General features: G+C 43.0%; 2 protein-coding genes across 7 annotated transcripts in view; one reads left to right on the plus strand and one right to left on the minus strand.

The window, feature by feature from the left end:
• Positions 1-364: 364 nt before the first annotated feature.
• On the minus strand, positions 365-2,096 carry PAQR9 (progestin and adipoQ receptor family member 9). The gene has a single exon (XM_010219120.2). The coding sequence runs from the start codon at positions 2,094-2,096 to the stop codon at positions 960-962; it is 1,137 nt and encodes a 378-aa protein (XP_010217422.2). The 3' UTR covers positions 365-959.
• Positions 2,097-11,438: 9,342 nt separating this feature from the next.
• The window catches only part of U2SURP (U2 snRNP associated SURP domain containing), a 38,957-nt gene continuing 25,651 nt past the window's right edge, over positions 11,439-24,744 (plus strand). For 4 of the 6 annotated variants that reach the window (XM_088528523.1, XM_088528525.1, XM_088528528.1 and 1 more), the window contains exons 1-7: positions 11,439-11,504; positions 17,760-17,807; positions 20,273-20,371; positions 21,449-21,563; positions 21,949-22,082; positions 23,185-23,226; positions 23,976-24,043. In XM_088528523.1, coding sequence (XP_088384649.1) covers positions 11,460-11,504; positions 17,760-17,807; positions 20,273-20,371; positions 21,449-21,563; positions 21,949-22,082; positions 23,185-23,226; positions 23,976-24,043 — 551 coding nt within the window. In that variant the 5' untranslated portion in view covers positions 11,439-11,459. The remainder of the gene's footprint in view (positions 11,505-17,759; positions 17,808-20,272; positions 20,372-21,448; positions 21,564-21,948; positions 22,083-23,184; positions 23,227-23,975; positions 24,044-24,744) is intronic. The other 2 variants (XM_088528526.1, XM_088528527.1) reach the window with 1 other exon arrangement.

Raw genomic sequence — 24,744 nt, forward strand, 5'->3', positions numbered from 1 at the left:
GCTCAGCAGGGCTGATAGAAAACCTGGGCTCCGACTTCGGCGCTATAGGACTGATCTGGGGCCGACCCCTGAGCTACCCCATTAACGCGATAGATGATTCTGACAAGCTGCGGAAAGAGATGTGCTGTTAAGCAGGGCCTTTCTCCTCCCCTTGAGCCCCCAGACCAGTTTGACCCCTTTCTGGCTCAGTGACTTTACATATCCTCATGTCTTCTTTTAGTATCTGAGTGGCTGCAGCAACCACTCAAGCTTCGCTGTCTGTCTAATTAAAGTGTCTCCATCAGTGGACAATTTGGTAATAAATCACAGCTGTTTTTTTTCTTTCTTTCTCTCTCTCTCTCTGTAAAATCTATAATGTTCCCTGGCTGAAAAGGCTGCAAGGCCTTGAAAACGATACAGAGCTGTCAATTTGTGTGCATTTAAAATCCAGTATGTGACTGCAAAGGCCTGTTACAGTATCACAGAGGAAGATGAACGTCAGTGCATAATCTGCCAGGAAATTTCACACAGGAATTGATTAAAAGTCTATGAGTAATCATTGCACTAGTGTGTCTTCATGCATATATATATGCATATATATTTGTGTAGCTAGTAAATATACAGCTACAGATTTTTTTAAATATATATATATATATATACACACACACACATAGCTGATTTTAACCTAATTGTTCTGAAATTAGTAAGTGGCATTCACAGTCCATGCAATTTTCCTAGTAGTAGAACTAAATTATTTTAGCTTATACCCTAAGCAGCAACGTACCAGTGAGCGGCTGCTTGCTTCCCCTGGTAACCTAGCACTGTAACGAGTACGAGCAGTTCCTCCACCGTCATTTTCTCGGCTGCCCTCCGCAGAAGGGACCTGGCTTTTCCACAGGTGTGCGTGCCCCAGTTTCGCAGCATTTCCAAGACGTGGAAGGGCCAGGTTGAGGATGAGTGGCCCGAGGTGGCCGGGCCAGCTAGTCCTGCTTGCTGAGGTCTGTGACGTTGAGGAACCTGCGCACCACCACAGCCAGGCAGAGCGTCAGGAGCAGCATGTAGCCCACGGTGCCCAGGTAGGTGGGGGCAGCCGGGGTGGCCTTGAGGAACGTGGCCAGCCCATCCTCCACGTAGTGCACCTGGTCGTAGATGCTGAGGAAGGTGAAGATGTGGAAGAGCTGGTGGCTGTGGCCCACAATGTCGAAGAGCCCCGGCTGGATCCGCTCGGGGATCTTGCTGACGTTGAAGAAGGCGGCCACCAGCAGCCAGCAGTAGCGCCGGTAGAAGTAGACGAAGAGCGTGGGGTTGCGGGCGCGCAGGTCAAAGAGGAGGCTCTCCAGCATGATGGGGCAGGCCATGCTGAGCGGCATGGCGAAGACGAAGGTGCGCACGGCGAAGGGGTAGGCGCAGCAGGCGGCGCGGCTGCGGCAGCACGCGGCCGTGCAGCCCACGGCCAGCGCCAGCGCCACGGGCAGCACGAGCGCGCGGTACGCTGCGATGGGCACGCTGCAGTCCAGCTGCCAGCCCAGCTGCTGCTGCACGTAGCGGCTCATGGCACCCGCATCCAGCAGGCTCAGCCCGGGCAGCAGGTAGTAGGAATAGGCCACAGTGCTGGCGAAGCCGTAGTAGCTGATGGATGCGTAGTCCAGGTAGAAGAAGGCGGCGCGGAGGCGCGGCGAGAGGCAGCTGAAGACATGGGCCGTGCAGCTCATGGCGAAGGTGAGCAGCACCCCCGAGGCGTAGCACCAGAGCGGCAGCAGGGCCGGGTGGTGGAAGGGCACATCCCCGGCGCCCCGCAGCAGCAGCAGGCGCCCGAAGCGGCTGAGGAAGAGCAGCAGCGGGATGAAATGCGTCCAGAAGTTGAGCGTCTCGTTGGTGGGCTGCAGCACCGAGGCCAGGCACTCCTGCGCCGAGCAGTGCAGCCGCCGGTAGCCCGACAGGATGAAGCACTCCACGAAGTCCTCGGGCACCTCGTCCCAGCGCAGCAGCGCGGCGGGACGCGCCGCCGCCGCCGCCTCGTCGCCCGCCGCGGGGCCGCGGGGCCGCCCGCCTGAGCCGGGGCCGGAGCCCGCGGAGGGGCCGCCGTGGCCCCGGGCGCCGCCGGCAGCATCACTCATTGCGGCAGCGGCAGTGGCGGCGCCGCCGCAGCCGCCGCGGCTGCTCCCGCCCCGCAGCCCCGCATCGCGGTAACTCGAACCGGGGGGAGGCACCGGCCGCGGGTTCGGTTTCCCAGGGGCGGCCGCGCTCGTGTCTCGTGTTCCGCGGGCGCCGGACACCCGAGCCCGGCGTTAATGATTGATGCGGAGCGGAGGGCGCCGCGCCGGGAGGGCCGCGGCCGGGGCCGGGGGCGGGGGCGGGGCGGGGGTGGGCGCGGGCCGTCCCCGCCGCTCCGCCCCGCTCGGTGTCCCCGGCTCGGAGCGGCGCGGCCGGGCGGACACGCGCGGGTCCCCCCGCGTTGTGCCCCGCGGCTCCTGCTTTGTCTGTCCCGCACTTATTGCTAAGGGGCGCCCCGGTGCCGCGGGTGCCCGGGCCCGGTGGGTGCCGGCGGCGTCGCGGGTGGGAGGCCCCGGCACAGGCTGGCGGGGTTGCTCTGTGCTGATCCTTAGGCAAATCCTACATTTATCGGCTGTGTGCTTATGTAATCGGCGTGGTTACATAATCAGAATGCAAAAATACAGAGGACAGCACCGTAAGCACGTTACTGTGTACTAACGAGTTATAAGCAAATGGTTATTGATGGGTTATGAGTCCAATGGAGATGATACACAAAGCTAAGAACCTGCTGCAGGTTCACGCAGGAGTCCTAATTAGATTGTATTAGAAAATATCTGCATCTATAGCAAATACCTATCCAATACCTTAGAAAATGGATTAAGGAATTGCCCTCTGCTGACTTGACATGTTTCCCTTTTGTTTGTCTTCAGTTCGTATGGATGGCTGGAAACACCTGCTAGCACTGGGTTTGCAAATGTCTTCAGCACATTGTCATGTGCGACACATGCTGCTGTGGCACGAGCTGAAGCCCAGGACAGCTTGGACACCCTGCCCAAAGACTTACAAAAATGCTATTCAGTAGTGGATCATGATAACGTACAAATCTGAATGTAATCAAAAATGTGTTTTTAAAATTTGGTACCAAAAAAAAGTGTAGTAAATATGTGCTGCTGAAACTGATTGCCAATGTATTTTTCATTATAGCAAAGATGCAGATTTTTACGGAATTGTCCTAAGTAGGGCAGATTGAAGACATGGCTTGTAATCTTCTTAAAAATTACCCAAACTGTCTTAGAGATCAGAGAATTCTGCTATAGAAATAAAGCCAACTGAATAGTGCCGAAAAGTCAAGAGGAGGAGGAAAAAATCAAGCTAACATCTATTTTTTAGGTCATGGGTTACCTGGGCTGCAACAGCCGCGCGTTCCTGAGGGCAGGGCCGTAGGTGGGAGTGACGGGTGGTGTGACACTCCTTGGCGAGGGACAGACAAGCTGCTTTGCACGAGGCGCTGCCCTCCTGTGCGCGGCCTCCGCTGGCCTCACTGCACGGTGTTTGACACGGAGGCCCTGCCAGTGCCGGCCTTGGGAAGCAGCCCAGGGTGACTGCGGTCTTCAACCTCCCGCTTCAAGATTAGATAGGGAGAAGTGGGTGACCGGCCACAGCCTGGATTTAGACCTGTGTTAAAGTGTCTGTTGGAAAACCACCAGCAGCTGTTGCAACAGATGGTGTCTAAACAACAACAACAACAAGAGCGGCTACTTGGGAACTTGCTGTCCTTGCAGCAGCAGCAGCAGCAGCAGCAGCAGCCAGGCTCCCTGGACACGGTCTGGCTTGCTGGCAGTCTCTAGACCCTCGCTGCTGTTGGTGGCATCCATCCCTCTGGCCCCAGGGAGTGCTCCACAGGGGCTCTCCAGAGCTACAGGAGGTGCTGGGGTGGCCGTGGCTGCCTGGCAGAAGGACCTGCTAGGGCTGTTTTCACAGGGGCAGCACAGGGTGGGTGGAGGAAGTGGGATTTGCTCTGGTTATGGACTGTGTCACAGCGTCAGTGGCTATTGACCACCTGCCTATTGGTGACGACACTCACTGCCAGCACTGCAGAAAGACCAAGATCTAGAAATTGCACCCTGCAATTTATGTCTTAAGATAATATTTAGAGAGATGGAGGCTTTATGATCTGCAGTGCTTGTGGTGAGTGGCTCCTCTTCTCCTGATCCCTTGGTATTGGGAAGCTGGTGGATGGGCTCCTGGAAAGCAGCAGGACGCTGAGCTCCGGGCGCTCTGCTCTGCCATGCTGAGTGCACAGCGGGCGAACGGCCTCCGGGGCGGGCTAAGGCGAAAAAGGTTGTGAAGCCGGTGCCCGCTGGGGAGAGGGAGCTGATCTCCACCTCGTGCTCAGGGAGAGAGACCTGGCGGGAGGCAGGATGCCCTGGAGGCATTTATACAAACCAGACTCTTTGGGGACGACACAACCATGGTAGCAATCTAATTTTTTTTTTCTTTGTCCTCAGGGCTTTACCTGTGAACAGTATGTTACAGATAAATAAAAGTGGTGTTAGATATATAAAAGGGTTGTTTTCTCTGCCTCTGTGTGGGGATCCAGCTCTGGTTTGTCCCAAGCCTGTCAGTGGTGTTGCACTGGTATAAATTGGGTCTTCTTGTCTGGATAGAAAGGATCGCAGTGACTGTTGAGCTTCTGGAGATCATAGTTCATGTCATTCCCAAGTGACAACAACACAACATTTGCGGCTGCATTAATAAAACTAATTACAAACGATCTGTTTCTTTTCTTTTTTTCCAGGGCTGTCTCATCACAGGAGAGAATGGTCTCTGAGGACAGATTTGGCTTTCATAAAGATGACTCTATACATCTTACATTGAGTTAATTATTCTGTCCCCAAGCCAGCTGTGGAAAAGTGTACAGGGAGCCTTACAATTTAAAGCTTTTATGACCTCAAAATAGCCTCTTATTCATACACGGAGCATCAAGGTTAGCATTACGTGACTATTATGTGGTAGACAAGGGGAAGCCAGTGACATTTGGAGGGCACAGAGAGGAGCCCACATAGGGTAGGGTATGAAGATGCCTCACTGCATTTCTCTAAATCTGAGAGTTTATATTTAGAAGGGCATGGTCAGCATATACCACGGTTTCTTCTGGCACTCCTGGAATATTTCGCAGACTAAAATCTGAAAACACCGAGGAAGGCACTAATGAGGTAAATAACAAAAGATGTTAGTCTGTTCTGACTGAAAGTTCAAAGAAAAAGATGAAAAAAAAAGCTTTTTAAAAATTTCCTTATATTATACTCCTGTTTTATTCATATCTTCAGTCTTTTCACAAGATATCATTTTGTCTGAAATATCAAAAGCCCTGTAAGATATTCTGAACTTCTTCAACGATCCCCAGTGGAATTATGCCTTTTAGCTAGAGAATGGGCCAGTTTCATCATTTGCACCCTAATGTACTTATCCTGTTAGAGAAGAGGTCCCACTCAGCCCTCCTACCATCCACCACCTTTCTGAGGGAGTAAATAAATTAACTGAAGTCTGCAAGGGGCTGCTTGTTAACAAGTGACCCTGATGTGAGATGCGTTGGGAGATGCACCTGTGGCCTCGCCTCCTTCAGCCCCTTGCAGAGGCAAACACCCATCTCAGGAGCTCTTGCTCGAGGTAATCCTTACTGTTCAGCTCCGTCTCTTGCTCTTTTTCCTGTTTTTTTCTTTACATACTTACACCTTTGAGCTGAATTTGATTGAATCTTTTCTTAATAAGAAATCTTATTGAAAGAAAGACATTTAAGCATGTTTGCTCTGTTTTTAAAATTTATTTTATCCTTATTTCAATAAATCTGATTCTATGCTAGCAACTGTCAGTGGAACTACACTGACTCTGTGAGAGGGGGCAGAATTTGGCACTATTTTAAATGGGTAGATGTTAAAGAAAGAGAAGCTGTAGCCTCATCTAACTTCATCTCATGTAGCTTATGCTTGCAGTTTCCCTGGGAGAACATCTAGGCTGCTATTCAGTTGTAAAAACATGGTCCTTTCATTTACACGATCTTTTACCCTTTCTTAAGTCTGTATCAATCTTTTGAAAATAACATCTTGATGGGTAACTTTCTACTGCAGTGATTACCATCTTTCATAATAACTGAGTGTGCCTAACGCTTTGATCTAAAATTGAAGAGATTAACTTGTCTTTAGACATTCTACCCACTATTCTTTTCAGACCGGATAAACAGGAATTCTTGCATCATTTTCTCCTTCTTGTGTAACTAGTTAGAGCCAGTTACACTTATAAATATACGTCCTTAATAGATAAAGAAATGAATGTAAAAGTGATGATTGTATTTAAAGCCACACTTATACTTCAGGGTTAGGCGACCTAGATATGGTAGATACAGTAAAGGAAGTGAGTGACATGATCATGGTTGTATAAAAACTTTAACCTATCTTTTCCTAGGAGCTCCTAAGTTTCTTCCCTCTTTATCTTCAAGTTTGTACTGTTTATGTTTTAGAAAGCTGCAATAAAATCAATCTGAAATCATTTGAAAAATGCTTAACATGGCTAATTTCATATTTTAAGAACACTTCCCAGAATGTGCAGTTGTATTTTTTTTTTTTCTTTTTTCTAAGGTCTTGTTTTTGAAAGATTAGGGATAAAATACGCTTTTCTGAAAAGCAGCAAATCTGAATATAGCTGTTCTAATGAAACTAGCTTCATTGTGATCATGAATAGCATATGGGGAGCCTGCCTGTTTCACGTGTGTTTTCCATGGCCAGAAGTCACCACTGCCAGCAGTGCCGGTGCTCGCATCTAGAGCAAAGTGCAGCTTGTCCTCCGTGAGGGCAGCGCTACTGAACCTTCACTTGCAAAGTGCACAGCTAAGGAAAACACTGTTTGTATGTGCACGGCTAACTGAAATGCTGAGTGAGGCTGTTTTCCAGAGCACAAACTGATACTCATGGTCAGTAAGCTGAAAGGAGGGACCCTTGGTATGGCCAAAGCAAAGACTGCTGTTGCGCTGCTTTTGAATTTTCATGTTGTTAAATAGATGTGGCTTTAAGGCTTTGTGAGCCAATATGAGAGTGCAAACCTGTCACCTATTAGCTGCACTTCTGTCCTGCTGCTGTGTGCCCTGCTTGTGCCCTTAAATGCTCCTTTTTCGCTACAGGGTGGAGGACTCCCATGGTACTTGAAATCCTGCATCTCCCCTTGCCTCACTCCTGTCTTTGCACAAGGACTGCAGTAGCTCTGCTGTGCATGAGGTGACAGGAATGGAGAAAGATTTTCAGTGAAAATGGGGAAAAAATAACAAAAATATCTACCAGAAAGTCAAGTGTCATGCACCGCAGCATGAGGTTTACTTAATGTAATGTTAATTATTTATAATAATTCATTATTTTCCTTGGTATGTTGACTAGTGATATCTGTTATTGTAACAACAGTTAACAAAAAACTCCCAGGCTTACATACAACTACACCTAGTGTATTATAGTGAAAAATGTCTAACATTTCCTTTTTATGTTGTAATTATTATATACTAGCCTATCCTTTCCAGCGTTAATCCTCCACTGATTTCTGCATCTTGCTGCTTCTCCTTCTTCCCCTTTCTCTCTCCTTAAGCCCACGGCACCAACCTGAGTTGTCATTCACTAACTGAGCACAATCCCAGCGTGTTATAAATAGCACAGATTCAGGAGTACAATTCATTACGAAAAGTATCTTTAGAGCTGACCTTTGAAACACTAGCTACATCTTTCTCATTTTCCGCTTTCACAGCATGCTCTGGATCATGTTGCTCTTAGTTTGGTGCAGTTTATTAATTACAAAAGAGCATAGTACCTGCGCAGTAAGCAGTGGATTTAATAAAGTGGATAATTAAAAAGGATTAATGAGGTGGATTAAAATAAAGGGATTGAGGCCAAATGGAGCACAAATGTTCTAAACATTAATGGCCCCCAATTTTTGGTATCCTATAGTGTGTTCTTTTTTCCAGTTAGGTATTTGCTCTTATCCAGGGGTGTTGGTCTTCCTTCTAAATCAGATGGATTATCGCTGTCCCAAGAGAGCTGAGCAACACCTGCATCTCCCCCTGCAGCCCTGTGTGCCCAAGCAGCCCAAGCTCCCCCACTGCTTTGCTTCCAACTCATTGCTGCATGTGTGCCCACTAACATATATATATATATATAAACAAAACCAAAAGGAGATTGTGGATGACTAATCCTGTGACTCCACCACCTGTGGGAGTGGTTCCCAAGAAAACAGTATGAAAGCTGAGAGAGAAAGACAGGGCTTGGATTCTGAAGCTATCAGATCCTGCTTACTTCGCCTCTGAGCTGCCCTGGACAGCACCCCTCCTTTCTGCGCACACCTATGCCAGCACCTAGAAAGGCTGATGCAGTCGTTCCCAAACGTTGGCACTCGAGGTGCTGGCACCGCCAAGCCCTGTGCCCGGAGAGCCGTCCCCAGCGGGAAGGTGACGTCCCGGACAGCGAGCGCTCCGGGCTGTGTGTTGAATGTGCAGCTCCTCCGAAGGGAGCTCAGCAAACTTCCTGACCACCTCCTTAGGCTCTCCACATCCTCAGTTCCAGGCCCGTTATGAGAACTTTTCCTGTGCTTATTTTGCAAACATTTTGGAGAGAAGCATGAAGAGCATGGAGAAATGTGTGGTTTTTTACTACATGTTACTGACTGGTCAGGCACTTGTTTGACTAGACTGTAAAGCAATTTTTTATCTACAGATTGATTATAGATTAATTTGACACTTTTGGTGTGAGCTATTGACTCCGAAGGTAGAAATCCTAATATATCAATGTAACAGCACTGCCCAATCTGAACTTGGGAACTTGTCTATGGAGATTACAGGTTTCCTTGCAAGCGGCTTCAGGTTATTCCCTGCGGGGAGGTGTTAGTGCAGGCAGCAGCTGGGCGCGTGGGCTCACCCTGCGGAGCTGCTGCTGCTGCCGGCAGCATCACAGAGCCCGGGATTGCTCCGTGTCGGCAGGGAATGACGACACAGGCCGGGCTGCAGCCTCCCCTGGAGTGATGCAGCGGCTGCTTTGGTTGCACCAGCAGCAAATCCGGCCCGGCACGAACGCCACGCCGCGAGATCCGTGCGGCTGGGTCACGTATCCCTGGCACAGGAGCCCGGCGGGGCAGGGGAAATGCGGCTTCAGGAAAGTAAAAGCCGCCTGTGGCGGTGTTTGTGCCAGGTGCCTGCACCCACGGCGAGGAGCAATTCTAACCTTTTTTCAGAACGTGCTGGCTGTGCCCTCTTGCGGAGGCCAGCCGGAGTGCGCGGCCCTCCTCAGGCGGCGGCTCGTTCTCCCCAGCAGAATCGAGAAACACAACCCGAAAGGGCTGCACAGAGCTGTTGGGCTGCGCTGAGGATCCCACCTATTGATCTGAAAATTTCCAGCTGAACTAAAGTTATAACATCAAGAGCTTTATTTTGAGTGGGAGGTTGCAGGTGGGAGAGCTTAGTGTCACACTCTAACAGTAGCTTAAAAGCTCCGTTTTTGAAGGATTTTCCTGCTTTTCTGGAAATCCTTGTCGATTGTGCTTTCTCCTAACGCAGTGGTGTCAATTCTACCTACTCTGCCTGCTCATTGATAAAGCTGCTCAAACTGTTTTGTTACCATCTACTTGACAGCAAGGAATAGGATCTGGACTATGATAGTCTCTCTTCAGCTATGTTTTTGTTATCTCAAATGTATGTCACTCTGTACAACTCTTTTTTGGTTTTTGTTGCCATCCCGCTTGAATCCTGAACTATGCACTTTCCCCTGCCCTCTACCTTGGTACTAACTTCTGTCCCTCTTGCTTTCTTTTTGCCCTTTCTGGAAGGTCCCATTTCACACTCCCCTGTCAATGTGATTATTAGCTTAGACCTAGGTGTTCAGAGTTGATGGATTTAAAGCTTCTATTCATTTCTGTGGATATACAGTCTTAACCTTAAGTACTCTCCTAACATCAGGCTCTGCACCATGATAAAAATCCTTAAAAGCAAAGGGATGCAAGGTTCCTGGGAAACGCAACGCGACCTCGGGTGGTAGTTTCTCCTTGAGCATTGTGGTGCGGTGCTGTTAAGCCCAGGAATGGAGGATACGCTCTGCAATCCTTTCACTATTACTGGGCTTTCCTAGGTGCAGTGTTTTAACATCGTCTATGAGAATATTCTTTCTATTCCACTTTGCTAGATGTTTCGAGGTAAATCTTGCCTCCCAGATGGCATAACTGCACAGTGCTCTGTATTTAGACCCATAGATGATCAAGTGGAGAGGGCTGTGCAGAAAGGCCAGAACAGGCGTCGCTGAGGCCACACAGGGCAGTATTTTGTATTTGAGTAAAGACGCCCTCCCACCACGATCTGCCGCGCGTGACTGTGTGTTCCTGGCGCCGGTTAACATTGCTGCCGGTGCCTCTCCCAAGGCAGGGATTAGCAGCTCGGGTCTGCGCGTTTGCTGCAGGGGACAATGGACGTTCCCGGGAATGGCTGCGGAGGGACAGAGCGGTGCTGGGCTGCCAAGGCTCCGCGTGTCTGGCTGGCTCAGTGCAGCTGGTTGCTAAGCAAATTGCCTAGCAACTTCATTCAATTTTTGTCTCAGCTAATGCTAGCACAGGAAGCCCAGATGGGCCATGAAAGCCAAAGGGCTGGGGGCACCAGAGGGAGGTAGCCCTGCTGGAGCCGTCTGCTCTGCCTTGGCTCCACGCTGTGGAAACCAAACTGGGGCCTCATCGCACTCTACAATTACCCGAAAGGAGGCTCTAGTGGGGCGGGGGTTCATCTCTTCTCCAGAATAACTATGGGACAAGAGGAAATGGCCTCAAGTTACACTGGGGAGGTTCAGGTCAGACATTATGAAGAATTTCTGCGCGGAAAGAGCACTCAAGCATTGGAGCAGGCTGCCCATGGAAATGGAGTCACTGTCCCTTGCAGCGTTGAAGAAATGTGCAGATGAGGCACTTAAGCACACGGTTTAGCAGGTGTGGAGGGCATGGGTTTACAGGGGGACTCAATGATCTGGAAAGGTCATTTCCAACCATAATGATTCCATGAATCTGTAAGGGCAGGGGCCGTGCTCTGGGGCTGCGGGCCGTGCTGTGCTGGTCGTGGGGTGCCCGACACGGTGGCTCTCCCTCGATCTAACCCTTGGGACGATGTGGAAAAAATAACTCTTGCAGCGCCTGGTTCCGCAGAAGAGGCCGAGCCGCAGCAGGCGGCGGCGCTGAGGGGCCCGCGCGCGGCAGGCGGGAGGCCCCGCGCACCTTCCCGCGCACCGCCGGCCCCGCCCGGCGGCGGGCGGCGCAAGGCTCCTCTGCGCATGCGTGGCCGGAGGTCCCCGGCGGCCGCACCGCCATCCCATCGCTAGCTCGGCTATCGACTCGTCGCGCTGCGCTCCCGGGGCTTGTGCCCCGCTCTCTGCCATCCGTCCGCTCGGCGCTCGATTTCTCTCCGCCCGCGGAGCCAGGGGAGCAGCAAGATGGCGGACAAGACGCCCGGCGGTTCGCAGAAGGCCGGCGGGAAGGTGAGGCTGCTCCGCGGGGCCGCGCAGCCGCCTGCCCCGGGGCTGCCCGCCCGCTGCCGGGGGCGGCTCGTTGCCGGGGACGCTCGCTGCCGCCCGCCCGCCCGCGAGGCGCGGGGCCGCCGGGCATTGCGGCCTGCTCCGCCCTGCGCGGTGGCCGCGGGCCCGGGGGGTGCTCGGAGGCCGCGGCGCCCGCGGGGCGTCGTCGCGCCGGTTCCCGTCGGGGCCCGTGTCCCTGTGGCCTCGCGGGCGGGCGGGCGCGCGGGCCGGGCGCGTCTAACGGGCGGGCGACGCGTTGGCGCCGTGTGCGTTGTCACCCGCTGCTGCTTCTTGCCCCGAGATCGAGGGTCCTGCCTCATTTTTGCCGCAAAACTGCCCATTTCACAAGGTCGCGGTCGAGTTGCGCCCTCTGCCCACCGTACCCGCGCGCTTTCCCCAGATGGCTCTTCCTTAGCCCGCTCGCGGGCTGGGCCCAAGGCTGCGCTCGGGCCGTGCTGTGAGCCCGGGGTGTCCTGCACAGCACAGGGGCCCTTGGCACCTTCCCTCGTGGGAAGGCAACGGGGAGAGCCACGAGGTACCGGTGGCCAGGGGGGTGGGCAGCCGTTTGAGGGCTGGAGACCTTCCCTCAGTCTGGTTGCAGATCTCGGGCAGTTCTAGGTAACTAATTTCCTGATAACTCTTCCAGTCTTACTTGTGTAAATCATGGAAGGAAGAGGAGTCACGTTCTGATTTGGGATTTTCTGCTAATGTACAGTAATAATTGCTGACCATTTTTATATTCAGCTAAAATAAATAAATAAATATATATATGTATATATTATTAGGAAGCCAACTGAGCTGTAGTTGTGAAGCCCTCTTGATGTTTATTCAGTAGTTGGTGTCCTTAGGAGAGAGGTTCCTTATAATCTACTCCAATTATTTCTTTGAATCTTACCTTTGACTTGAAACTGAAACCAAGATCTAGACAGATCAGTGTTGGGTAATAACCAATAATAACCTTGATTTATGGAGAGAGGCTTCTGGGAAATAAGGCATTTGGGGATTTAAAAGTATAATTAGACATAGAATAGTAACTTTTTAATTACTGTAGCCAATAAAATGATATACAAAAACAACTCACACAATCCTTCCCTTTTTACTGAAGTTTTACCTTAGATTTTTCATTTTGGCAATGTAATGTTTCTATAGAGTTTATATATATTAAGTGTATATGTGTGTGTGTGTGTATATGTGTGTGTGTGTGTATATGTGTGTGTGTGTGTGTGTTTATGTATATATATAATATCTTTTTAACCAGCTATTTTAAAAGAATTATTTTCTGGCCTACTTCTCTCTTCTACAGTGTGCAGACACTTACCTGTTCATACGAAGCTACGCTATTGAACTCAGTGGGTCTACTAGAAAATGTCAAATTAAACATGTGTAAGAGTAATTGCATTTGCAAACAAGTTGTCTTGCAAATAGGTTTTTATAGACTCCATAGGGTATGTTTTAATGGCAATTTCAAGATGTTCCTTTTCTGGCTTCTAGCTGGTATCCTGGGGAGAAGAGAATGGCATTTTATTTTCTGGATTCTGCTAGATGCTATGCTGTAGCAGTTGAAGGCTTTAACAGTTGTACTAAAATAAGGCTTCTCTCCTTCCGTACATGTGGTTGTTGTCTAGACAATTACTTTGTTTTATAAGGTTAAATCCAGTTTATTTCAGTCAAGCATTATCTATTTGATTCACTATTTGAAAAGGGTCATGGAAATGCTACCTCTTCAGGAGTACCAGTTGTCATTGTGACTGTGTTGGTAGTTGCTTTTTGTGATGTTAGATAAATTTGAAAGATTCTTCTCTGTGAAATGTGTTACAAGAGTATCATCTATCCCTTTGTTCCTTTTAGGATAGCAAAATCTGCCCCTGAAATAGCAACAATGGACAAATTTAGGATGGGAAAGTAGAGGCTGGATGTTTTGAAATATTATTTACTTGGATGGCTACCATTTTTTCTTTCATCTTTTTGAGGGTAGTGACTAAATTGCATGTCTTCTCATCTTACCTGTAACACTGTGCAAATTGACTACTACATGGCAGAAGAGAAAACTATCCCCTTGGATCAAGCTGTAGTTTTCCATTTTCAGTTGTCAAGGTTGGTGTTTTATAAACATTCCCTAATTTCAAGAGTGCTTTTTTGGCTTTTGAGTAAGGGTATGTGTTAATAAAATGCTTAAGAAAGCCTATTGGTGAATGGACAGCTTTTGTAGGGAGGTTAAAATGTATGAAGAACAAGACTGTAGAAGTGTGAAGATTTCTAATGAGATGAGGAATTCTGAAGGATTGTGAAACTGATGAGTGTTAACTTTATCTGTGGTATTGTTCAGCTTGTGAAACAGAGCCTGATAATTCCTTTAAAGATGAAAATGTAAAAAAAGAGATGTTTCTCAACTTTTTACTGCTAGGGAGAAAATAAGTATTGTCAGTTCCTGTCATCTGAGTTTAGGGTTATAATGGGATAGCATTTCTTGCAAGTACTTTAGAGGAAACAATTTTCCATTTACTTTTATGCTTCCAAGTGATGTCTATTTAAGTAGTGAATAATATTAGTATGTACTATTCTAGTACATGTGAAGAGTAAACACATTAGCTATAAAGCTTAAGTTGCAGATGTTTGGAAGTGTTTCCTTTCTTGGCTTCATCATAAACTGCTTGATAGAGAAGGAGAGTTAAAAAAGGGAGGGGGGGAGGAGGAGGGGGGAAGAAAATTTGAGTTGGAAAATGGTGCTTCCCCCACCCCTAGCTGCATTTTAGCATCTTAATTCATACTGTGGTTCCGTTTGTATTTTCTTGGTAGCAGGGCTGACCCAAACAGTTTTCCAGCCTCAGCTCTACTTTCCCTTCCACGTTGTCCTTTTTAGATGATTTGTGAGCAGGGGGAGCTGATATGAATAGGATACTGATTTGACTGAATCTGCCCAACTATCCCTTTCCTGGGTGTTCAGCTACATCAGGAAGAGTGATCTAGTTCTATGTGGCTGTATGCTTAGCTGTGGGGTAGGAGGACAAGATCAAGGAAAGCTGTTGAAAGAGGGTTAGTGTCTTATACCAAACTTTCTCCTAAACACTTTGCCCTTAAGCTATCAGTTATATTTAAATTCAAGTTTGCAGCCATTACAGTTCTAAAGATCCCATTCAACATTTGGAAGGGTACAATACTGTATTTGGATTGGCAACTTCTGTTGCACTTTCTCATTTCACTAGATGGCACCAGTTTTAACTTAAAAAAAGAGGGGGGGAGGGGGAGGGTTGTTGATAGTGGATAGAATATGTTAAGCATTTGTGAAATAATGGGATTGTGCCAGTTTTACCCAGAGATTGTCAGATCCAGGGAAACTATGCTGAATTTATGGGCACTTGCATTGCTTTCAGGAAAGAAGACCTGGAAGAACAATCTTCTCTTCTGTTTTATTTGGAGGCAGCTATGAAGCTGAAAGAAATTTTAAATGTCAAAATCTGAGCGAGTTCTGTGCTCCGCTTTTCAGATAGGACTTCGTCATCAATTTCATTTACATATTTTTTTTCCCCTCTTTTGAAAGTTGGGTAAGCTTGGCTATATTCAGTAAAGGAGTTTTCAGCCATCTGCCCTCCAAGATTGCAGTTTGACAAGACTTTATGTTACTGGTACTCTATGTAAGCAGCCTTCACTGCTACTTGAGTTCTGCTGATGATGTTCTTTAAGGGAGCTGTGCAGTGAAAGAGACTGAGAAAGTGATCAAAAATAACCTAGTAAAGAATGATAGGTTTTGTGCAGAGTTTTAGGGGCAGTGAGATGAACATAAGAGGAGATTTATAGACTGTTTCCACTGGCAATGCTGCTGAAAGATAAAACAGTCACATTTTTCCGTCAATGTTTTGAACATGAAGTGAGTTATCCTCAAATCTCTGAAGTCATCAACTTCAGAACAGCACTTTGAGTGTTTTTATTTCAACTGCTAGTCAGTTGAGTTAATCATGATTAAAAAGGGGAAAAAAGTCCTATTCTGGCTTTTAACCTAGGTAGGCAACATACTTTGATACTGTTAAGCCAACTCAGTTGATCTACCTCTTAGGGAAAATACCTTAACCCTTTCATCATTCAAGTGCAAATGGATGCAAAGTCCAGTGCTATGAGAATCATATATATATATATATATATATATATATAAAATATACATATATATGTATATTATATATATATATAATAGCTGCTATTCACAAGTTTGCAATTTGTCAAGAACCATGTCTGTTTTGTGTTCACTGAGTACTGCTCGTGGTCAAAAGCAGTACCAAAGCTATGAATCATTTTTAAGATGGGAATAGAAGACCTAAAACCAGGAATCTTTGAAGAGAATAATGTGGCTGTGCTCAAAGCTGCTACTGGGAACTGGAAAAAGTGGTCTATAAACTTGATAGTGCAAACTAAAACTTCTTTCAGAACAAATTTTTGGAGCGAGCCTTAGTAGAAATTCTGTTACTGCTGTGATACTCGGAGATGATTTATTTCACAGCACATGTGTCCCTGCTGGGAGGTTGCAGAATTCCCCTCTGCTTCAGCTCAGTGACTTCCAGACCTCATAAGGCTGCCCTTGACCCTCAGAATTTCTTGTGTGCTGCCATCCATCTGTAATTCAAAGTCTTAAACTGGTGTAAAGCAGCCTGAGTTTGTTCTGTTGCAGAAACAGTTTTGGTGTCTGTTCAGTTTTTCATGTTTTGCCTTAGGATATCATGTCTAAAAGAGCATCATTGCATTTCACTTTGTTACTATTTGTTACTGAATGTGATACCTTCTTTGGTGTCCCTCTTGTGGGTAGGGTCTGCACTCATCCTTTTTGGAAGGGTAGCTTTGCAAAGGACATTGATATTGAGAAATGTTAATTCTCTGCCACAACCACCTTTTCCTCAGCAACATCAGGTTTTCCCTCCTACTAATAGGCTAAGGAAGCCAACATTTTATCATTCCACCTTTGAGATTTATCTTTTTAAATGTGCGCCTACTTTTGTTTGTTTGTTAGCTTTTTTGCTTTTGGTGGATTTAGTGCTAGGCCTTCAAGTCCTGTCTACCATTCTTTTTCTGGATTTATTTTACTATAAGAAATATAGGAACATATTTTTTCAAGATAAATGTCATTATCTTAATTGATGAAAATGCTTGATGGGAAATGGTAGCAATTTTTAGTAAATTGTTTTTTAAAGTAGCATCTGGTGCTTGTCCGTTCTGGAATGATGAAAAGCAGCATAGCATATTATTACATCTGATAGAAACTGCAAACTACTTCTTCAAAGGAAAAGTGCTAATGATCTGTAACTAATGAATGAATTTCGGTTAATGAAAATCTATAATAAAATTTTAGTATGCTTTTATTTGGACATAAATTCCAATTTAAATATGAATTGTATATCTAACAGCTCTATCTTAGTAGAAGACCTTATGTCAATCTATTTGGGCACTACATAGTTTAAAAATGTATTTTTCTGTCCTGTGGGTTGGTGTGTTCTTCATCACTTAAACTTATTAAACTACTGCTCCTGTGGTAGTCCAGCACATTATATGTGCATATACAGTATAACATTATATGCATGGTGTGTATGCAGTTTTAGACTTGTGACTGAGGAATTTGGTCTGTTTTTCTGAAAAGAGAACAAAGCTTAAAAAAAGAAAAAAGTTGTAAATTTGTAAGGTAGTGAATTTCAGTGCAGTGTTTTGAAAGTGGCACTTTACATGTGCATACTTGAAACTTACATGCATTTTGAAAAATTCAGTAATAGTTTAAAGTGATAATTTTAATTAGTGCATATTACAAGGAAGGCTTAAATCAAGGTTCCTGAGATGGCCATAATTCATCAATGTGGAACATACCGAGAGCGCTTTTGGAAATGATTTTATGGGAAGGCAAATAAAATAAAGGACTTAATGATGGTTTTACAGATTCAGTTTTAACAAAGTTCCTTTTTCCAATTGTAATGGTTTTAGTAGTGAGTTTACAAAACCCAACTTTGAAATGTTGATATTTTTAATTATAGCAAGAACATCTGTTGTTAATCCTTTCTTTATATAGAGATTGTTCGTTCTGTGACATTTCTCAGCTATATGCTTGAAATCTGTTACATGTATCTTTGTTCTTGCGTGTTTGTGTTTGCATGTTGAAGCTGAAACAAAAGTCACATCCAAAGGAAAAAACAGGGTTTGTTCCTTGGGGTTTTCCTTGTTTACCTCAGCTCCTCTTTGTTCTCTCCCCAGGTCAGAGCGGCAGATGCAGTACATAGCACGGGATCTGCGGATACCCATGTAAGTCCACAAGATTAGAAAATGAAGGCCCAGGACCGGAACCTCAAAATGAACCTGTTATTCCCTAAAGAAATCCTATTTACTACAGTCAACCTTTGGTGCATATAAATGGATATGTAATTTGTAGATAATTATAAATAAAGCATTCATTTTCACATTTAAGAATGTTCCTTGAAAAAATTAAAAAACTGCTAATGTATGAAACTATAGTGAATGATACTGCAGTAATAACATGTCGAAACAGGTAGAAGTTTTGAAGACTGTGTGCATTTAACTCTTATATTGATGTACAGCTCAAAATACAGACTGAGTAACTGTTAGAGTCAGTGTATATTACAGTGGGTGGTATACAGTTTTGTATACAGTTGGCTTCTCAAAAATGAAGTAACATGGCCCTGATTTGAACTTCCATTTTTTTCTTCTATTAGAACATACCTAAAGAAAAATGTAAGAATGTTTGGCTAGTGTTCTTCTTCTCATATTATGGTTATTGAAATGTTATGGTTAACAGGAGTTTTCCAACATGCAGTGACTTGCTTACTTGACAGGAAGTTTTATGTCTTCTGTTTACCATATTCCTTCCACTATGATCTTTTCCATTTTCTTTTTTAAGGGAAGTAGGCGTTTCGGTATTCTGTGGCTCCATTTTTATTTATTTATTTATTTATTTATTTAGAAGCTACCTAAGGCTAATATTAATATTATAATTGTCTACTGGAATGTGAATTGCAGTTTTGTTAATTTTATATTGATCCAGTCACTTGGAAGGTTGTTTTCTGAGACTGTATCTAAACTGAGATCTTAGTGCTAGAGCTCTTAAAGCTGCTTCCATTGCTGTGTCACTAGAACATACACTTATGTGGCAGCCCTGTAGGTGTCTTGTATCTTTTCCTGCTGGCAGGATAAACTTTTGGTAGAAGTGCAGTATTTGTGTTTGTCAGTGTTGCTGTGCCATAGTAATGCATCCATGTATTGCCTGGGTTGTATATTGCTTGTCATACCAAAATAAATGCAGTCTTTTGGACAGCATGAAAAGGGGATTTTGTTAACTTGCAAAACATGTAGAACATGCATGAAAACCTATGGATAAATCTGTCGCAGGAGCTCATGTTGAGAAGCTAAGCATCATAAACCGGATGAGACCACATACAACACTGCATTAGTTTGTAATTGAATGTTGTCTTTCAAATTATCAAGTGCAAAATTTCTTTCAAAGAAATATAAACCATTTTGATCCTATGCTTGTCTATAACTGACAAGCTCAGAGATCCATTTTTTCTTTAATTTCACTGATGAGCTTTTGTTTGGCACACATGTAAGAGGTATTTGCGATACTCAACAAGGATAATTGTTTGGCACACGTGTAAGAGGTATTTGTGATACTCAATAAGGATAATTATTTGAAATGATTCTTTTGTTCACAGTGGTGTTTCATATTAAGTGAGCAGATTCTGTGTAGAAAACGGATATTAGAAATAAACCCATTCCACAGAAAACTCTTCCTTTATTTTTTTCAATAGGGATCTGACTTTTTTCCATTTGTTTTTGGTTTGAGGATGAAGGGGAGTAACTTATGTTCTCCTCTTTGTGACTTTTTTCTATATTATTTCTTCATGAGCTGCTGTGTTAAACAGAATCTTCAAGAGAAGTCTTTCATCTTTTCTCTCCTTCCCAATCTCCAAGTCTTCTGAATGTGGTCTCCTCTCTCTTTTTCTTTCCAGTGCTTTAGCTAGCTCTCATAGCTAGCCAAAAATGCCCGTACTAGTCAGAAACGACTTTTGCATGGAGTCCTCCTTTGATCAAGGTTTCAAGAAGTGAGGAATGCAAATTAAATTATCTGAGGCAGAATGAATTTGTGTCAAGTGTGGGTTTCTTGTTTCATTTGACTGCTAGCTCAAAGCCTCAGGAATGTTTTTTTCTCCCAGCAAAAATACTACACCTAAACCCTAATACACAACTTAAATTTAGATTTCTAGTTGTATCTGTTTGACATTACAAAGTCTTCTAGCCAAAAGAGATAGAAAAACCTTTTTAATTTTTTTTTTCTATAGAAGTTTCAAGGATCAATATGCAATTAAAATGCAAAGCATATTTCTCTGTAAACTTATAAAATTGTTTTACATAGTGATAAGGTTTCTAGGCTTTTACAGCACATTTCCCTCAGATTACAGCAAAGATTGTCTCCGAATGGCGTGTTGAATGCTTTCTCGTTAAGCTAACAATAAATGTTTTTTCAAAATATAGATTTTTTTTCTTGTTTTAGATAATTACCATCACAAAGACAAATCTATTTAGTCTTTTATTTATTTTCTTTCGTTTTCCAAATACTTAAACCATCTGCAAATTACATCAGTTCAAGTAAAAACCTTCTGGTATAGACCAAAGTGAACTAAAGTGAAAAATAACACTATTTTAATTGTTTTTGTTGAACAGTTTAACTTTTTGACTTTTTTTTTTTTTTGCAGCCTCTGATGGAAAGTAAGCTGAAAGCATTCAGTATTGGCAAAATGAGTGCTGCCAAAAGGACTTTAAGCAAAAAGGAACAAGAGGAATTAAAAAAGAAGGTAATGATATATACTTTTGTGTGTGTGGAGCTAAAGTTAGCTTCATATTAGATTATAACCAGTTCAGTCACCAAATTTCATCATTTTGATTTAGATAACTGTATTTTTCTAAGAACAAAAGCGATTTGTATTTTAACTTTTAACTTCAGAATATGTGCTTTTCTGAAATGTAAGGGTGCATCTCTGCATTTTACATGAAAAATTAAGTTTTCTGTCTTCCTGGAGTACTAAATTACAACAGTCCCTCGATTGTTACACTGATCGAAATACAGACAGTCATTACTTCAGGTTGTTTTCAGTTCTTTCTTTGCTCTGTATTATTGGATTTCAGTAATTGGAAGGAATACCTGTTATCTCTGAAGGTGTTTCAGTATATATTCTTGTTGCAAAACTTTTTGTCTAGTGATTTGTTTTTTATTTAGAAATACTAAAACATAAACGTGTTTTTTCAAGATAGGTCCTAATGTTAGGAGATATGTAGCTTATAGTTGCTAAGGGTGAAGTTCTAAAAATTTTAGTCTTTGAGCCTTTCGCACACAGTGCGTACCGTATTCCAGTGGGATTTCCCTTGCTGTATTCATGAAAACACTAGCCTAAAGAGAAGTGCTTGTGCTGAATTTATTGTCCTGCCTAAGTTATTGAATTAATTTTTCCATTGGAAATGCAAGGAAAGATCATATTGCTAATCTTCAGTTATACAGATTGGTAACAATGGGTAAAATGGAATATGTAGTGCTATCTCATGCTCAGCTTAACACAGAGCTCCAGCCTCATCTGTTGTTCTTTTCTTTTTAATAAACTTCTTGAATTTGGCATCCTTGGAGGTTAAACGACCATATAAACTAAAGTAAATGAACAGTCCTATTTAACTTGGAGACTTAGTTATTCAAAGTATTGATGCTCTGCTCTGCCCGCATTCTGTAATTTGGATTCTTCTGTCTAAAACTTGTTTGGTGAAGTTTGTTGTAGCATGAACTCTAGAATATAAATAGGAATGTTACTTAGCTAATTTAAGAAAAGTTGTCTAGTAGAGGCTGTTCTATAATGATAGTAAATAGATTAACATGTGTTCTGTAGGAGGATGAGAAGGCTGCTGCAGAAATTTATGAAGAATTCCTTGCTGCCTTTGAAGGAAGTGATGGTAATAAAGTGAAAACATTTGTAAGAGGAGGAATCGTTAATGCATCTAAAGGTATAACTCATCTTCTTTCAGAGCGGGGTGCAGGGGATCTTTTGGCTGTTACGTGAAAGTGTAGATTTGCTTTTATAAGCATTTTAGAATAAATGCATTGTATTAAGAACAGTAAATGAACATGATGCCAAAATCTAGTCTGTCCTTTAACTCAGTACATAGCTAGTGACCTGATTTGTCTTTTAAATTTAACAGGCAAAAACTTTTATAAAATGTCCAATCCTTGTTCTTTCCCTTCATACTGCATTTAGGCTATTTGTATTAGCATATCTTTCTTGGCGTTTTGAAATAATATATTGAGTTGCATGGACAGGACTTAAAACACTTTTCTATCCTGTAACTGTATTGTGCAGTATTAATTAATATAGTGTATTAATAATTTCAGAGGAACATGAAACAGATGAAAAGAGGGGTAAAATCTATAAGCCCTCATCACGATTTTCAGATCAAAAAAATCAACCAAGCCAGCCATCTAATGAGAAGCCTCCATCCCTCCTAATGATAGAAACTAAAAAGCCTGTAAGTTTTCTTATCTGAATATTAACTCCTTGTTTAACAGTCTAATTTAAAGTGCTTTTACAATAGAGCCGTGTGATCTTGCAGAATGTTTTTATCTGCATTTATCACATAATAAAAAAACAAGAAATTTGGATTTTTCTTAAGCCAGAAAAAAGAGCAAGAATGCAGAGATCTAGCAGTTCTATATCCAACATGATATGTTTCTCTAATGGTGCACTCATTTGGGTGCTGTAGGTTTTGGTTGTATCACTTTTATGAATACGTGTTTGGTGGCTGTTGCAAAGTATTATCTCTGATGCTGAGAATTTTTGAAGTTTGCTACAATCTTGTTGCTACCGGTTGTTTTTAAGTGTTTATTTTTATGAAAATTTGTCCTTTTTATTGATCCATACTTTTCTTTGCTAGTTGAAGTATTTTTATTTCTTTTCGTTTTTTGATAATGCTCAAGTAATTGCCTTCATCTCATTGAGTTGTGCACCTTGCAAGTTTTTGAAGCTGAACACCTTGTTTCTTTTTCCTTTTTGATACCTGCATCATTTCTTTTTTGCTGTTGTTGTTGTTGTTGTTTTTAAACTGAGATTTCAAAATAAAAATAATTGGGAGCAATTTATTTTTGACCAAACTTAGTTTTCAAGTCATGTGTTGACTGCATATGGCTTTACTGTGTTTTTTTTTTTTTTTTTTTTAGTAAATATCTTGGAAGTCTTTAACAAGAGCTTACTACAATCTTTAAACTTATTTAAAGCATCTGCGCTACTGCCTGCTAGGGTGGGGGAATGAGATGTGGTAGTGTGGAATGAGATGTGGATATTCCCCATTTAGCTTCTCTTCAACTTTAAATGTAATTAAAATGAGAACAATGGGGTAATACTGGATGGCAGTTTGATATTCATTGTATGTAAAGCTCTACAGTTACAGAAATTACTTCTATCACTTTTGTCCTGCTGACCTCTATTTTGTTTTATGCAAGTTTGTATTGTAAAAATATTACTGCTTTTCAAAATTTCATAAATTTATCAAGTAATGCAATCAGTTTACTCACTTGCCCTGTCCAATGGTGATTGAAGATAATGAGGTAAAAATGATTTTATTTATTTGGCAGACCATCCCCAAAAACAAACAAAAACAAACAACTTTGCCTGGGGTGAGTAGGAAGTCCAGTTTTTCCAAAGCTGTAGTGTGTAACACAATTTTGTATGTCTGCCTATTGGAAACGTTTTCATTTAAATCTGATTATATAAAAGCAATGTTGTAGAAATTGAGCGTTCACATGAGTTAGTTAAGGTGCATATATTGCAGTTTAAAGTATAAAGTATTGCAGTATCCATATTCTTTGTAATTCAGTAGTGTTGTTTTTTTTTAAGGATTCTATTTAAAGCAATTTGCTTCAGACTTGCAGCCAAAAGGAAGGGAAAGACATTCTTTTCATGGAAAATGTTTGTCTTTGAATAAAATAATTGGAAATATACATATTATATATAGATAGATATCAATTTAATAGAGCATGAAGGCTTGCTAGGGATGTAATCAACTTTTGTGATAAGTTTCTAAGTTGACCAGACTGGCAAAATTCTTTACAGATATTTAAATTTGTATGTTGTAGAACGTGTTTGATCATACAGGCTGCATCGTAGTAATGACAAGTAATAAAGTTTAGTTTAAGTTATTCCTAACTTTGTATTTTCTAGTTTTGTGTTTGATAGCACTCAGTCTTAATGTTTTCAAGTCTTTTTTTTTTTTTTTTTTTTTTTTTTCCTCCTGTAGTTTACTTGATTTGAAACCCATGGGTAAAATTGCATGAAAATTACCTTAAAATTCATTATATTCATATAATTTTTATGTTTTGTTTCCTGCTGTGTGCTGAAATGTTGGCTGATAAATCTTTATTTTCAGCCTTTGAAGAAAGGAGAGAAAGAAAAGAAAAAGAGTAATTTGGAACTTTTTAAAGAAGAATTAAAGCAGTAAGTCTAATTAGTCATTACTATAAATAAAGACCACACACAGTCTTGCTACTTCTTTAGTAGCAATATTTGAATTGTTCTTGCTTTATTATTGTTGTTGTTCTTTTTTTCTCCCCCAAATACTTGTGGTATGATGTCATTAGCAGCAGCAGCCATGATAATCCTAAACAGAGCATGAACCTAGAGTGGTAGCTGCATGTTCAGGTCTCTGTGATTTGCCGGGGTGGCTGGTTGCTGCATAACTGAAGTTTCCTAATGTTCCAGGATCAGGAAGAATAAAATATTCTTAAGTGGCCCTTGAGAGGAACTGTGGAGTGAATTTTTATATATAGCAGAAATAAGACTCTCTTAAACTGAAGTTGAGATGTACGTCAGGTTATATAAACTTAAAACCAAAATGAAATAAGCTTCCAAAAGCAGAGTCTTTCCTTTTCAAATGTATAATACAACAGAGAAAGAGGATTGCACTCATTGAGAGTGGCTGTGAGTGCCATACAAATAACGTAATGTATACACATTAAAAAGGAACACTATGAAAACATTTATGGCTGATCTGCTGTTTTATTTTAAACTTCATTTTCGTCTGCTTATTAGTTGGTGTAGATGAATTGAAGTCACAGCCTTGTATTCCTGGTATACAGTATCCTGATTTAAGATGATACTACAAGTAACCAAATAGTTGTAGTTTGTGTGATTATTGG

Source organism: Tinamus guttatus, unplaced genomic scaffold (assembly GCF_059628265.1).
Source record: "Tinamus guttatus ecotype Peru unplaced genomic scaffold, ASM5962826v1 Tinamus_guttatus_pri_ptg000311l, whole genome shotgun sequence".
Lineage (NCBI taxonomy): Eukaryota > Metazoa > Chordata > Aves > Tinamiformes > Tinamidae > Tinamus > Tinamus guttatus.

Excerpts from the sequence above, each read along its gene's own strand:
- PAQR9 (XM_010219120.2), bottom strand. The coding sequence starts at position 2,096 with ATGAGTGATGCTGCCGGCGGCGCCCGGGGCCACGGCGGCCCCTCCGCG.